Genomic DNA, 13,652 nt, shown 5'->3' with positions numbered 1-13,652 from the left:
CTAGTGTCTCTTTAAATTTTAATAATCATAATAATCCTAATGCTAATAATAAAAATGGTAATTTAAAGGAGCCACAAATGTTGTTCTCCACTGCATAGAAGAAAAAAAAAGGCCCCAGTGGTCTCTGGAGAGTAGTAAACCCCCTACAGTGTCTCAGGAAAAAAAAATCCCAGGATTTTTATTTTGGGAATATTTCCCCATAGTCCAACCATGCAATGTGTCTCCAAAAATTCCCAAGTAAGGTGGTGCAAAAGCCCTTAATTGGGCATTTGTACATTTTGCTTTGAGATAAAAAATCAGTAGCTTACTCCGACTTAGTCCCTCCCCCCCCACACACACACGACAATATGCCGATGCTGCTTTAAGCTTTGCTGCAACTCTGTCGTCTGCTTATGTAAAGGCAACATCCCGGGGGCACGAGGCTGGTTCCCAGGTGGTGAAAAGATGTTGGTCTTGCCTTTTTCCTCCACTTCCCCCATCCCCCCCCACCCACTTCTCACCGCCTGACCACTGTGCCCCCCAATCCCCAAGTCTTTTCCTCTGAATCTCTTCAACTGCACCCACTTCCTGTCCAACAACAGTTTATGCAGATCGTTTCTATGAACTTGAAATGCTACGAATGGAATGTTAGCGTTCACTCTCAATGCCATAACAATGATGTGCAGTGCTACTGATGCGATAGCCACCGGACACAATGTTGGAACGTGTTTTTAAAAGCATTCCACCTTCGGAAAACACGTGCGGCTCGTCCAACAGACACTTTTCGATTTATTTAGTCTACCCAAAGCTTGTCTGGTTAGTCAGAAATAGTATGGAAAGTGCGTTCACCGATCGGAAAACCTTTACATTTGAACGCAGGTCATACAATTGAGGAAGATTTTGGAAGCCTTGATGAACATGTTACATTTCTTATTAACAGTCACTTTGCAATTGTTACTGTAATTTACTTCTCATGTAGTAATTATTGAAATATAGGCTCCGCCTCCCCCCTAATTTGTGCATGCCATAGTCATGTTCAAGCTTCTAATTAGTTTTGTGCACATAGTGTGTCCCTTTTGTGTCGAGTGCACATTATGTTCTAGCTAGCAGCTTTGCTGGTCTCAGCTTGTCTGAACATGCTGTTCACGGGCATTTCTGATGAGCCCATTGGAAAAGTGGTCACAATTAAAAATGTCACCTTTTCATCTCCCAATAAAACCCTGACACAAGGCCTGCCTGCTACGGAGGAACTCAAAGTACCAGATTATATTTGAACGCTGACTCATTAACATTCCAGCTAGCTACCAAAAAAAAAAGCTCAACACATTAGGCTATATTGTAGCCATGATTTTGGCAGCGCACTAGCCCAGCCAGTGGAAGATTGTTCGAATGAAGTTGTTAGAAATAGAAAGTTACACTTAAGCTAGTACGTGTAAGGCCAACCTGTTCCAATACTTTATTGCACGAACAGCGAGAACGCTACGTTGCTCTCGGCAAGACAACAAGACCATTGTGACTGACACTCAAGTTGCCAATACCTAAGGGTACTCGGGAATCAGTGCGCTTGTATTGTTGCCACGTGTTGGGCCACGGGAACGCCATTTTCCGAGAGGTATCTGGCGTTTGATAAAACACAAGTTCAATGGATGGTAAAAGAACTGAGGGCCTTTTGTGAACGACCCCAAAAAAATATGCATGATGTCTACCGCATGGTGATTAGAAAGTTTAAAAGTACCATCTGTTTTTTTTCTCTTCGTTAGATTAAAAAAAAAAATCATTTGGATTTACTTAATTGGTTGCTCATAGTTAAATGTGGTAGATCAATATTATTTTTTCCCTCAAAAATAAAGAAATGATAACACATTGTAATCGTGTTACTCAAAATGAAGCGTTTTTTTTCAGCGTGGCGTTAATTGTTAAAGCACAATGGAACATTGAGATGAGTTGAATTCATTCCGTAACCACGCTCGCACCTCAAAACACTCGTTATCTCTAATAATCTTTTCCGATTAAAATAAATGGAAACAAATTTAAATTTTTACATTTTTTAAATTTTAAAGATTTATCTTTAAATCCCAGCAAAAGACACTTTTTTTGTCGGTCAGTTGCTCATCGATGCCTGGCGAGGCATGATGGGTAGTTTTAACTCAACTTAGCGCACTCGTGCTCAGCCCCGGTGTCAAGATGTCACGCTGGCTCCTCTTCATCATTGTGACTGCACCCCATCCTAATTGCCATTTTGTTCCGAGCATCTCGGACTTGTTTCTCACCTTCCTCCCTTGGATGATGAGCTTTACTCCCTTGCCTCTCCCCGCTATCTTCCCTTCCCTTTTCTCCTCACCGTCATTTATTTTTAGCTCCTCGTGCGATGGGCAGAAGGGGTGCGTGAAAGCAAAGGAGTGTGTCTGGATTTGCCGGGTGGGGTGTAGAGAGAAAGGTGCGGGCTGGTGCCAATGTTTGGGTCTCCAATCACGCGACGGCAAATTGCTCTGCACGAGACAAACTCTTTAGCCTCCGCAAAGTCATTAGAGTGAGGATGTGGATCATCTCGCGTTTGGCTATTAATATCCGATGAGGCGTCTAATTTTAGCGCGGGGTTCTGCCTAATTAGATGGAATCATAACATCCAGCACCGGTTCATTACGATGTTTAGGAAGCGCTGACCGGTTCTTTCGAGTTTATAATGAACACTTGTCTGCCAGGAGAGAGATGACGCTTTCAAAAATTGTCTTCTGCGACATCTGCAATTCCGTTAAAGGAATTTATGCTATCTAGCTACAGATTTCATATGTTTGTGCCATTTGTTTCTCAACTTTCAAAGCAAAACAAAAGGCATCAATAACACGAACCAACTGCATGATTTTTATTTTCCACATAGCATTGTTGTCATGTTTTTTTTTTTTTTTGCTCCATTGCGGCTGTATTTGCTACCTGCCAAATAGTATTCGGTGCAGCTGATCGATGGACTGAGTGTTTGGTGATTTAGCAAGCCGCGGTGTGTTTCCAGAATATTCAATTCCTTTTCTCTGAACCCGATGAACTCATACAAGAATGATTTTGTCCTTCTAGCGAACAACAGAAAAATTAAGTCGTGAGGAATTATCCCTTGCGCTATTGTTCACGGTGTTAATTAACACAACCCGAGGCTGTGAAATGGAATCACTCGTGTTGCACTTTCATGACCTGTAGAATTCTCTCGCTCCGGTTCTGTTATCTACATTTTTGGGTGAACGAGCACAATGCCAGTTACAGATACTTCATTTTCCCTCGGCGATAGTTGGCACGATACTTTGACACGTTGGCAAATCCGGTTTTTGTTGACAATTTTTCTGTCATTGTGTTAAATGAAATTTTATAGATCAAAACTACTGAGATTGAAAACTCATATGAGGTATTCAAAATCAGTTATTTGGGTACAGTTCAAATATATCGTCAGACACGAAGAGGTAAACATCTCTGTGTTGAACAGTCGCAAGAATAATCTGACTGCTCACATGAGAGCAGAAAAAAAAATGGTTGGCAGGGCGGGCCGGAGAAAGTGTGGGATGGAGGCAGCCGCATGTTTCTACTCTTGATGATTGGTTTGAGCCACTTTGAAGGGGCGGGACTTTTGCCACTGCTTCTCCAGCGAGGGAGAGCCAAAGAGAGAGGGAGAGCGACGGTTGGAGGGAGACTGGGAGTAAGAAAGAGACTGTTACTAAAGGAGGATAAATCATCACCAAGAGGAGGAGGAGGAGGAGGAGGAAGAGGGTTCGTCCAGCATCGGTATGCCTGCCCACCTCGTTCCCCCTTCAGATATTGTTGCCGCTCCTCCTTATAGAAATAACAGCTGAGGTGCGGAGGTGTGTTTAAGCGTCCGTGTGTGCGATCAGGCTTTTTCAACATCGCTCATAACACCGCTTGCCTTTCAGCGGTTAACTTTGGCAAAAGACGAGACGGAAACTTGGGGTGGAAAGAGCCGGGGGAATACGGAAGTTTGCCGGCAATAAGAGAGCGTCGTTGATGACCGCTTTGTTTTTTTCAGCATGTTACAAAGAAAGATTTTTTTACCGGGAGCTGTTTTGGGGGTTTTGTGGACTACAAAAATATAAGAGGGACTCCTGTCGCTGTCCCATATGCTGCCGACTGGATTATTTCTTCAACAGAGGAAAGCAAGCGACATTTTGTGCTAATTTGCCTCAGAGGGCTTCATCGCCTCCTTTCCATCCCTCTTGCATTTGAAATGAAGTGGCAGATTAACGGAATCGAGACATGGAGCATTTGGTTTAGATTGAAACTACATTGCAGTTAGTTTCAAGGACCTGCCCAAACAGTCCTTGGGTTCAAGCTCGGACCCCGAGAGACGTCCTTCTGCCCGAGATGATGAATTCCTACCTGGATCCACTCAACCAGAGCTCCGCTGACCTGTCAAACTACTCCGCTCCCTTTTGCCTGCTTGAGATAAGCTACTCCAAAATTATCACCACCTGCCTGCTTGAAGTCTCCATTATCCTCCTCCTCACCGTTCTGATTATTTCGGGCAACCTGGTGGTCATTTTTGTTTTCCACTGCGCCCCTTTGCTGAGCCAGCACACCACCAGCGCCTTCATCCAGACCATGGCATACGCCGATTTGCTCGTCGGTGTCAGCTGCCTCTTCCCCTCCTTGTCTTTACTTCATCACCTCCAAGGACTCGACCCCAAACTCACCTGCCAGGTGTTTGGCTACCTGGTGTCTGTTTTGAAGTCTGTCTCCATGGCGTCGTTAGCATGCGTGAGCGTGGACCGCTACATCGCCATCACGCAACCCCTGACCTACGCGACCGTGGTAACGCCGTGTCGAGTGCGTTGCTGCATCGTCCTCATATGGTTGTACTCCGCATTGATCTTCCTCCCGTCATTCCTGGGTTGGGGAAAGCCCGGTTACCACGGCGATGTCGTGGAGTGGTGCGCTGTCGAGTGGAGAACCCAACGGGCCTTCACAACCTTCATCGTCGTCCTTCTCTACGCACCCGCCGCTCTCACCGTCTGCTTCACTTACGTCAACATCTTCAAAATCTGCCGGCAGCACACTCGGGAGATCAGCGAGCGGCACGCACGTTACCGACCCCAACCCAATCAAGACCCCGGTTTGATATCTGGATCTCTGGACAAAGACAACGGCGAGCTTGAGCAAAAGCAATCGCCCGGCTTGTTCAAACCTCAGAAACACCAGCATCACTATCAACAACCGACTTACCCGGACAAACGGTACGCCATGGTGCTGTTCCGCATCACCAGCGTCTTCTACATCCTCTGGTTGCCCTACATCATTTACTTTCTGTTGGAGAGCGGCGGATTCTACCACCACCCCGCAGCGTCTTTCCTCACCACTTGGCTGGCCATCAGCAACAGCTTCTGCAACTGTCTCATCTACAGCCTCTCCAACTCCGCCTTCAGGAAGGGCCTCAAGCGACTCTGCTCGTACTGTTTCCAACGAGGCGGCCGCGGCTTCAGCGTCCGGAAACCCAAAAAGGCTTTCATCGGTTCTGTCGAACAGGGATGTGCTGGGACAGCCTACGGATCCGGTCACGAAGACGTCGGAATCGGCACAACCTGTCACGTGTAGCCGGACAGCCTTGCAATTTGGCATCGAAACCACTCGGAAAAAAAGTCTTTTAACGATCCCACGAAGAAATGAAGGGGGTCGTCATTGTGCCACAGCTGTTTCCTTCGCATTTGGAGGTCACACAGATGTCCTCTGTGATCACGCCACAGCTGGCAGCAGGAGGGAGCCTAGAGTGAAGCGCTGAAGGATAAACTCACCCTGCAAGGTGTCATTCATTCAAGGAAGAGACAGTAGTGAGAGATGGATGCGAATCTAGAGCAGGTCGAACCTTTGGTCGCGTGTATCTAACTTATTTTGTCGGTCCAGATCACAAACAATATAGCGAACTGAGCATTTATGTAATTTGAAGTTCTTTGAGGTGTTCCTGCCACTCCTTCTGTCCTTAGAATAATCCAATTGTGTGTACATTGTCAATGACTGACAAGCAGTAGAAAAGTAAAATCAGTTTTATATCAATTTTCTATTGGTTTGGACAAAATATTCAGTCTTGATGAAATTTCAACAAATTTCTAATGAATGACCACGAAAGGCTTCGACTGTTAGCCAAACTGCTGTTTATTTTTGAAATCCCTTTTCTCAGTTTTCAACCCCAATTTTCTCTCCTGTCTTATTCATTTCCTCGCACGGATTTATTTGCCGTGCAAAAAAAAAGAAAAAAACAAGAGTGGATGTTTTCACACTAAATGTACGCTGATAACTGGTACAGCATTAATAATCTGGTACATCTTCCGCCTGAGGACGTCGGTCTGATGACACGCTGTGTGTTCCGCCGTAGCTGAATCTTCACGTTCCTAATATGAAAAACTGCCTTCTTGTTAGTTTGATGCAGTATTGTGATGGCTGTAATGTACCTGTGCGTTTGCACAAAACCTTGAGCAAAACTCACAAGAACAAAACAAAGAGACCGTTCTCTCCGGCTTTTGAAAGGAAAGCGACCCCTGAGACTCGCATGTATCCGTGTGCATGCGTGAATTGTATGTTCCCCATCATCATTTGACTTTTCGGAGCTCGCTGGAACTTGACATTCAGAACGCTGAATAGATCCATTGTACGAGTACAAACCGTGGAAAGATATATAGCTTTATATACCGTACCTAATGTTGTATACCAAAGACAGATTTTTTTTTTTTTATTGGTATCCACTATGGGGACTTGTAAATATTTGAGGGGGTTCTACACTTTTAGTGTAGATGGTCAAGACTGTGAAGTTGTTGCCTTGAGAGTGGGATCGCGTTACCTTTACAGACAAGAGGGCTCCGTTTTGTAGACATGTGACTGTTAGACCGAAAAAGACTCGGCTGTCAATTTTCCGTTTGCAAAAAGCAGCCAGCCAAGAAAGGTTCATTTGCTGTACATTGTATTTAGCTTGTCACACTCGCATGGTTTCATTTCATGGTGTTCTTCTGGCTTTTGTGTCGGTGACTCAGCTCGGGGTATAACTAGAACGCGACCAATGGCTGAGCAAGACTGTTAATTAAAGCAAGGCGAGGTTTCACCTTGGGTTACTGGACTCACTCCCACACGAGGATATTTGAAGTGTTTTTTTGTGGGTGTACGGTTTTGTAATTATGCGCCATGGTGATAGATTCACGTGATGTCTTACGAAATGCTGTCGTTTGTGAAGCGGTGCCAAATATGATAATCGTTTGTTACTACCTTCTGTCGTCACCTCATTGTCGGTGTAAAGAAACGGCATATTGAATGTGTGTGTTTTATTTCATTGTGAAGACATAAACGAGGCAGAACCGAACTGCCATTTTATTTATTACGAAAGTGCATCTTTCCCTTGGCGGGTTTTATCGAGGCGATCCTACTGTAACATTATTTTTTTTTTTTAATCTTGAAAAGATTGTCAGATTTTAATCTACACAAATGATACCATTTTTCTTTCAAGAAAATTCAAGGTCAGATGACGGGTGTTGCTGCTACCAACAAATTTTATGTGCACTACTTTCTGGATTGTTTGTTGGTCAGGAAGCAAATGGAGTCAATATTATATATATATCTGTACATACAGCATGACTCCTTCTAAATAAAAGCCTCAAGAGATACTATCATTCAATTATTACATTCAATCCCAGTGCAAATACTTTAAGAGGTTGTGCAACCTTAATCAATTCACTTTGAACCAATTTAACACACATGGAAAGCCGGAGACAGCCATTTTCTTATCTGTCTTCCAATCTCTGAGTTTGCTTTGTGCTTATTTTAGAATCTAAATAGGACCCACCAGTACGAAGCTAATTGTACACTCATGACCAAGCTTTTGTGAGCAGCTGACTTTTTCGCTCTCAAAAACATACAAGAGTCCAGTCTGACCAAAATAAGTCAAGTCGTGTTAGTTTGATATTGATAGATGAAGAATGTTGTGATCAAATGTATTTTTGCTGAAACCCTTTTGACCAATAGCAAAAGACTTTATGATGCTCTGTAGGTGGCTAACCTACATGTACTGTATCTTGTATTGTAACTTTGTACATGTTGTGCATCAGTGCTGAGAAAATAAATGTCATTTGATCTCTGTGGACCTTTGTTTACTTTTTCTAATCGCAGTAGATGATAAACGTGTTCAAACATTTACGGCCGAAGGAATTCTTTCGCGAGATCTTCGAGAATAATAGCTTTCAATCATTTGTTAAATTGCCAGTTCAGATTGTGGCTGGGAAAATGCTCACGCGATGTAAATGGACTGGAACGCACCGGCACCAGAATGTAAAATGCCGAGTGTGCATTCTGGTAATGAGGCAGCGCGCGTTTATGTGGATGACTGAATAATGTAAGATTGAAGCAAGTTGAGTTGGTCCTCGGTGACGCTATTATGGTTAGCGTTTGTGATGATGCTTGTGCGTGAAGAATTTAAATAATATTTTGGATTGACTACGCAAAGATTACAACAGAGCAGAGAGGATCAAGTTTTGGAAAGTGAAAGAACGCGATAAGGAAAATTCGTCGGGTTTAAATAATATCCTGCCGTATGTTCTTTGGGCATTTCAACGGGGAGCTGAGAAAGAATAACAGAATGACAAGTCGGCCATTGTCTTAACTCAAACAAAATCAGGGACATAAACAATAGAGGGCTAAATAGTCAACCTTCCCACGGAAGTGCAACTCGGAGCCGCTATTCCCAGCGTTACAGTACGCATACTGCCACATTTGGCTCAACCCCACTGAGATTTTTTATTCGTCGAAAATCAGGGTACACGTTGTCCTCTTGCTTGTAATTATAATCGTGCTGGGAAAATGAAGCTTCATATTTGCTTCATGAATCAGTTGAAAATGATTCACTTCTCCAAATGGCACTCTCTGTTGACTTGCCATTTCTTAAACTCCTTTATGGAAACAGCACCACCTAGTGGAGTACAAAATGCAACTGCTTCATGAAGCAAATTTGAAGCTTCATTTTCCCATCACTGATACTGAAGCGCAATCCCTTTATAGTTATTCTCCTTCATCCAAGGAAGCAATCGTTTTGACATAGCAGTTTTCTACGAGCCTCATGCAACATTTATTACAGCAATTTATTTGTTGGAAATGTGTTTAGGGCATTTTATGTGGATAAATGAAAAGTTAATCCATATCATATCCTCATCATCAATTTGAATTATTTTCTTGGGGTGAGACAGAAACAGCTTTGACAACAACCGAGCTCCTGTTTGTTGCATTCTCGTACAATCAAGTTATTTTTTTAATCATAGGCCCAACCAAAGGCGTTGGCTATACTAATTAGATCAACTTGCTCATGCTCTCAAATTTGGAGGAAAATTGATTGAACATAGTTCTGGAAATAGTTTTACAACTTAAAACACTACAACCAATTGTAACTGAGGCCCAAAAAATTTTATCGGTGTAAATAATCACATTTTATGATGTTCATATTGAAACCCCACCAGTGCAATCCCACTGTGTTATTTTTAAAATACATATATCAAGAAGGCAGACGACTTTTATTGCTCGTCCTCGCACTTAAGTCCACCGCTATAAGACATGGTTGTGTTTTCACTCTCCTCTCACGCTAGCTTCATACCAAGACAGAAGGGAAGCTAATTGGCCATTATGTCAAAGGTCTTTGTCTGCGCTTTCAGCACTTGCGATAAGAACAGCTAAGTGGTGCTTGTATAAATACACAAGCTTATCATTCACTTGTGTGGCTCTTTTTCATGGACACACACTTCTGGCTGTAAAATGCATCATTATCAAAGATTTGCCTCGGAATGAGCCGATAGATGGACGGAGAGCTTATCGCCTTGGGCTTCAACTGTACAGATACTTACTGCACTATCAGCTTTTTGATGTCATATTAGCAAAGCAGGAATGTCAGAATGTGAAGAATTTAGCACAGTATGTACAGTGTGTTGGACAGACACAGTAAACAACAGATTTGGAACCTATCTGTACTCGGTAGCAAACACGGATGCCGGACCGTGATCGCCATTAGCTGATTTTAGTTTTACTATTACTTTCTTCCTGTGTTTCTTTTTTGGATGCAGTTTATTTTCATCTGGCTGTTCTTCCTTTGTGGATGTTGGTGGAGAGGTTTTAATGACAAAGGGAAGGAGGGCGCTGTGGTCTTGATGGATATCAGGAACTTGGTAACTGCAAAAAAAAAAAAATCTTGTCATGTGGGGCCGCCCAAAATCTAGTCCAATAAATTGTTTTTTATTTGAAAAAAATAAATCTGAATATTATTCCTGTATGAATAAAATTATCGAGAGCCGTTGAATGCTGCAAAAAGACAAACTCTTCGGAGCATGACCGTATTTTATTATTTTACATTTTATTTTTATCGCTCGTCAGCCAATTGCAGTGGCTAATAAATCACTTTTTTTCCTTTTTAATATCTCCCACGCTCATTTGTAGTAGTCCTAAAAGACAAGATCTTCAAATAACAGCCAACATTCTTATTAAAGCAAATTCCCCAATTAATTATCTTCTTGATGGATTCTTAGTCTTATTTCTTCCTTCTCCCATTATCGACTAATGAGAGGCCATTTTGCCCGTGCGCCAAAACCTTTCAGCAAAACCTTGTACAAATTCCATCTGTGTACCTGATATCACCCAAGGTGAGCTCCACCTCAGTGCTATGCACTAAAGCTCCAACACAGATTGCAATCTGCTCTCAAAACAATTTACAGGGGCAAATAAATGGCCACATCATGTGGCGAGTCATTTTCATTTTTCTTCTTTAACAACTGTCTAATCTTTGTTTGCTCTCTTTCCTCCTTTATCTCGCTGCTAGGAATCCCCGCAGGACAGTGCCATCACTCGGGACATTAACAGGACGTTCCCGGCTCATGACTACTTCAAAGACACTGGAGGGGATGGGCAAGACTCCCTGTATAAAATCTGCAAGGTATTTCAAACACTCCTTTTATTATGTTATATTATTATGACAACCCCAAAAGATCCTTTTGAGTCTTGCGCCCATGACTAATAGAGCATGCAAAAAGATTACTGTCACATGAGAGTTGTTAGCCAAATTTTCCAGCTGTTCCCATTTTATTCGTGTCTTTGAATCAATTATAGGAAAAAAGTTTTAAAACGGTTTTATCTCAATACTGAGTGATGATAAGAGAGATAACCCCCCCCCCCCCCCACCCTTTTAATTTCAGGCCACTCATTTTGGTGAATCAGCAACAATTTGAGGATTTTTTTTTTTTTTAATCAATTTGAATGAGCCAGCAAAAAAAAAAGTGACCCATCCGAAAAAAGATAACACGCGCATAACAAAAACAAAAAACTTTTTTTTGGTGTGGATGCACGTCTTCACGGCCTCATGATCACAAACAATGATGGTCTGTGTGCCCCTCCCTCGAAGGGCTTCCAAATAACCGAGATTACATTTCCTCCAAACACCATATCGAATCAACATTTAAAGCACATTCTCCGCTTTTGACCATCAAATGAGCTTTTTTTGCTCTTTTTTTGCGCTTATTATCGAAACGCTCATTTCAAAGCCGGCGGCTGCAGTTGCTTTTGCTCTCTGATTTTTCATTTCATTCATTATGTATGTCGAACTGCAGCGAGTACATCCATCTCCACGCAGTTAACCACCTCCTCAGGTGTGTTTGAATAATTCAGTCCTCCCCCCCCCCCACCCCCCCTCCCTCTTTTTGCTCTGCTCGTGGATTGATCCGCGCTTTGTCACTTCCACTTGACGCATTACTCGCGTTTGTAGCTCAGTGGGCCACCTCAACCGTTTGGAACTTTCTACTCGGCAACATTTGCACCATAAACCATCCCCTGCCCGGTTTCATTTTCTCCATCACGCTGACACATGTTTAGTCGCCACGCGTTTCTAAACGAAGAACTCCATCTGCTCGGATTTCGGTATTTAAACAAGCTTTATCTGAGTGATACGATGTAAACAGCTGGCTTTTCTGTAGATGTTTATTCATTTCTTCCTCTGTTTTATTTACTGGCTTAGTTAGTATGGATCTACAGCAGTGGGTGAACATTTGGTATTCATGCAAATTTTGAGATGCTTTCAAACTCCAGTTAGGAATTTAATGAACATTTTCAGGAAAAAATACGACAGACGCACAAAATGTCATTTGAAACACCTCCATGGAAGGATTTAGTTTGCTAAATGTCATTTGGAACACCTCTATGGAAGGTTTGCTTTTATTGCTTTTGCGACTTTTGTTTTTAGGTCGTCTTACTCTCCAAAGAGGGTTGATTCACAGCTATTAATTGAGTTTGACACATATGAGTCAAGAAAGTGCGAAAATAAAAATAAAATGTGTGATGCACGTCTGCAATTTGCCTCAATCACAGGTAGAAGTTTTTGTGAGACATTTAATTTTTGTTTGACACCACTTTTTTTTTTCAGACCGATATCAGCACGAGTACTCAATCCTTGTGTAGTTACCGATACCAAGTACCGATACCACTGTGATACATAAAATGCCTGGGGGGAAAAAAAAGCCAGACTTGATGGTTTCCAAACAAGAATGGAATTTGCCAAGCTGATTTTGGGTGTGGGTACATGCTGGACTCGTCTTGCACTCATCCAAGAGGGTGGATGAACTATTAGTCAGCACAATCACAAGACCAGCATAAGTTTTTTTTTTAAATTGATAATCTCTTTTTTCATCCTTTGCATGATTGTATTGATGTTGGTTTTGTACATGTGTGTTTTGTCTTCCCCCCCAGGCTTACTCTGTGTATGATGAAGAGATTGGCTACTGCCAGGGACAATCCTTCTTAGCTGCTGTGCTCCTCTTGCACGTGAGTTTTCATATCAGTCCAGCAAAAACACGTTTTTTTTCATCCAACAAACCAAAGTGAAGAAGGGTTCTGTTCTTTAGGTGTTTTTTTTAACGTGCCTTAAATCCTCTTATCAGCTGGCTTCCAGTAAAGAAAAAAAAAAGTACAACAGCTTCAAGCACAGGGAACAAGTGTTTAGTGTTCTCCTTTGACATCAGTCTCCGATATCGACTCCCGTGATATTTTGGCGTCACGTAATAACTTCTCGGAAGGTTTACTTGAGGGTGCTACTGTATGTGCAGTGCAGTCGTTTGATGGGTCAATAAGTTGACGCAAACATTAGTCACGTGGAAAATCAATGACATCTAATATATCAGATCTCATATGTCATCCAAATTTCGAGCCACATTTGTTCTCTTTAAAGTTAGTTTGACTTCATTTTATGTTTGCAAATGAATGATTATTTTTGCTTTATATTTAATAAGATACAAGTGTCTGGAATTTTCCTCGTTAAATTTATAATGGATATCCAATGTTGACATTCAACTGAAAAATCAAATGTGGAAAAAAATTAGACCACATTACATAATTTGTTATTTTTTAATTTGATTTATAAGGTGTACAATTAAATTGAAAAACAAACATCTGAAGTATGTTTTGTTTTAATGCCAGAATTAGTTTTTAGGGGATGGGGGAGTCTATCAGCATTGCCATCTTGACTCGGAGGAAATATGTTGCCACTTTTCCTGACAAATATGCCAAAAGGAGGGTCAACAATGTTATTAGCTTTCGGGTGTTTCCACTTGTGCAAACAGCTTGTGTTTTTTTTTCTTTCAGCCTCTCAAACTTTTGATTCTTTTCCATTGAATGTTACATAATCA

The 13,652-nt window shown here is 42.0% G+C and overlaps 2 protein-coding genes across 3 annotated transcripts in view; both read left to right on the top strand.

The window, feature by feature from the left end:
* The window catches only part of LOC133163109 (rab GTPase-activating protein 1), a 33,632-nt gene that overhangs the window by 10,546 nt on the left and 9,434 nt on the right, over positions 1-13,652 (top strand). For both annotated transcript variants that reach the window (XM_061292698.1, XM_061292697.1), the window contains 2 exons: positions 10,802-10,915; positions 12,718-12,792. In XM_061292698.1, coding sequence (XP_061148682.1) covers positions 10,802-10,915; positions 12,718-12,792 — 189 coding nt within the window. The remainder of the gene's footprint in view (positions 1-10,801; positions 10,916-12,717; positions 12,793-13,652) is intronic.
* On the top strand, positions 17-8,090 carry LOC133163138 (probable G-protein coupled receptor 21). The gene has a single exon (XM_061292750.1). It carries the CDS (start codon positions 4,339-4,341, stop codon positions 5,563-5,565), a length of 1,227 nt encoding a protein of 408 aa, XP_061148734.1. The 5' UTR covers positions 17-4,338; the 3' UTR covers positions 5,566-8,090.

The sequence above is a fragment of the Syngnathus typhle genome, linkage group LG12 (genome assembly GCF_033458585.1).
Source record: "Syngnathus typhle isolate RoL2023-S1 ecotype Sweden linkage group LG12, RoL_Styp_1.0, whole genome shotgun sequence".
NCBI classification, from domain to species: domain Eukaryota; kingdom Metazoa; phylum Chordata; class Actinopteri; order Syngnathiformes; family Syngnathidae; genus Syngnathus; species Syngnathus typhle.
The sequence above is the reverse complement of the archived record's forward strand: the minus strand, read 5'-3'. Positions and strand labels throughout refer to the sequence as shown.

Coding starts and splice junctions, on each gene's coding strand:
- LOC133163138 (XM_061292750.1), top strand. CDS start 4,339: ATGATGAATTCCTACCTGGATCCACTCAACCAGAGCTCCGCTGACCTG.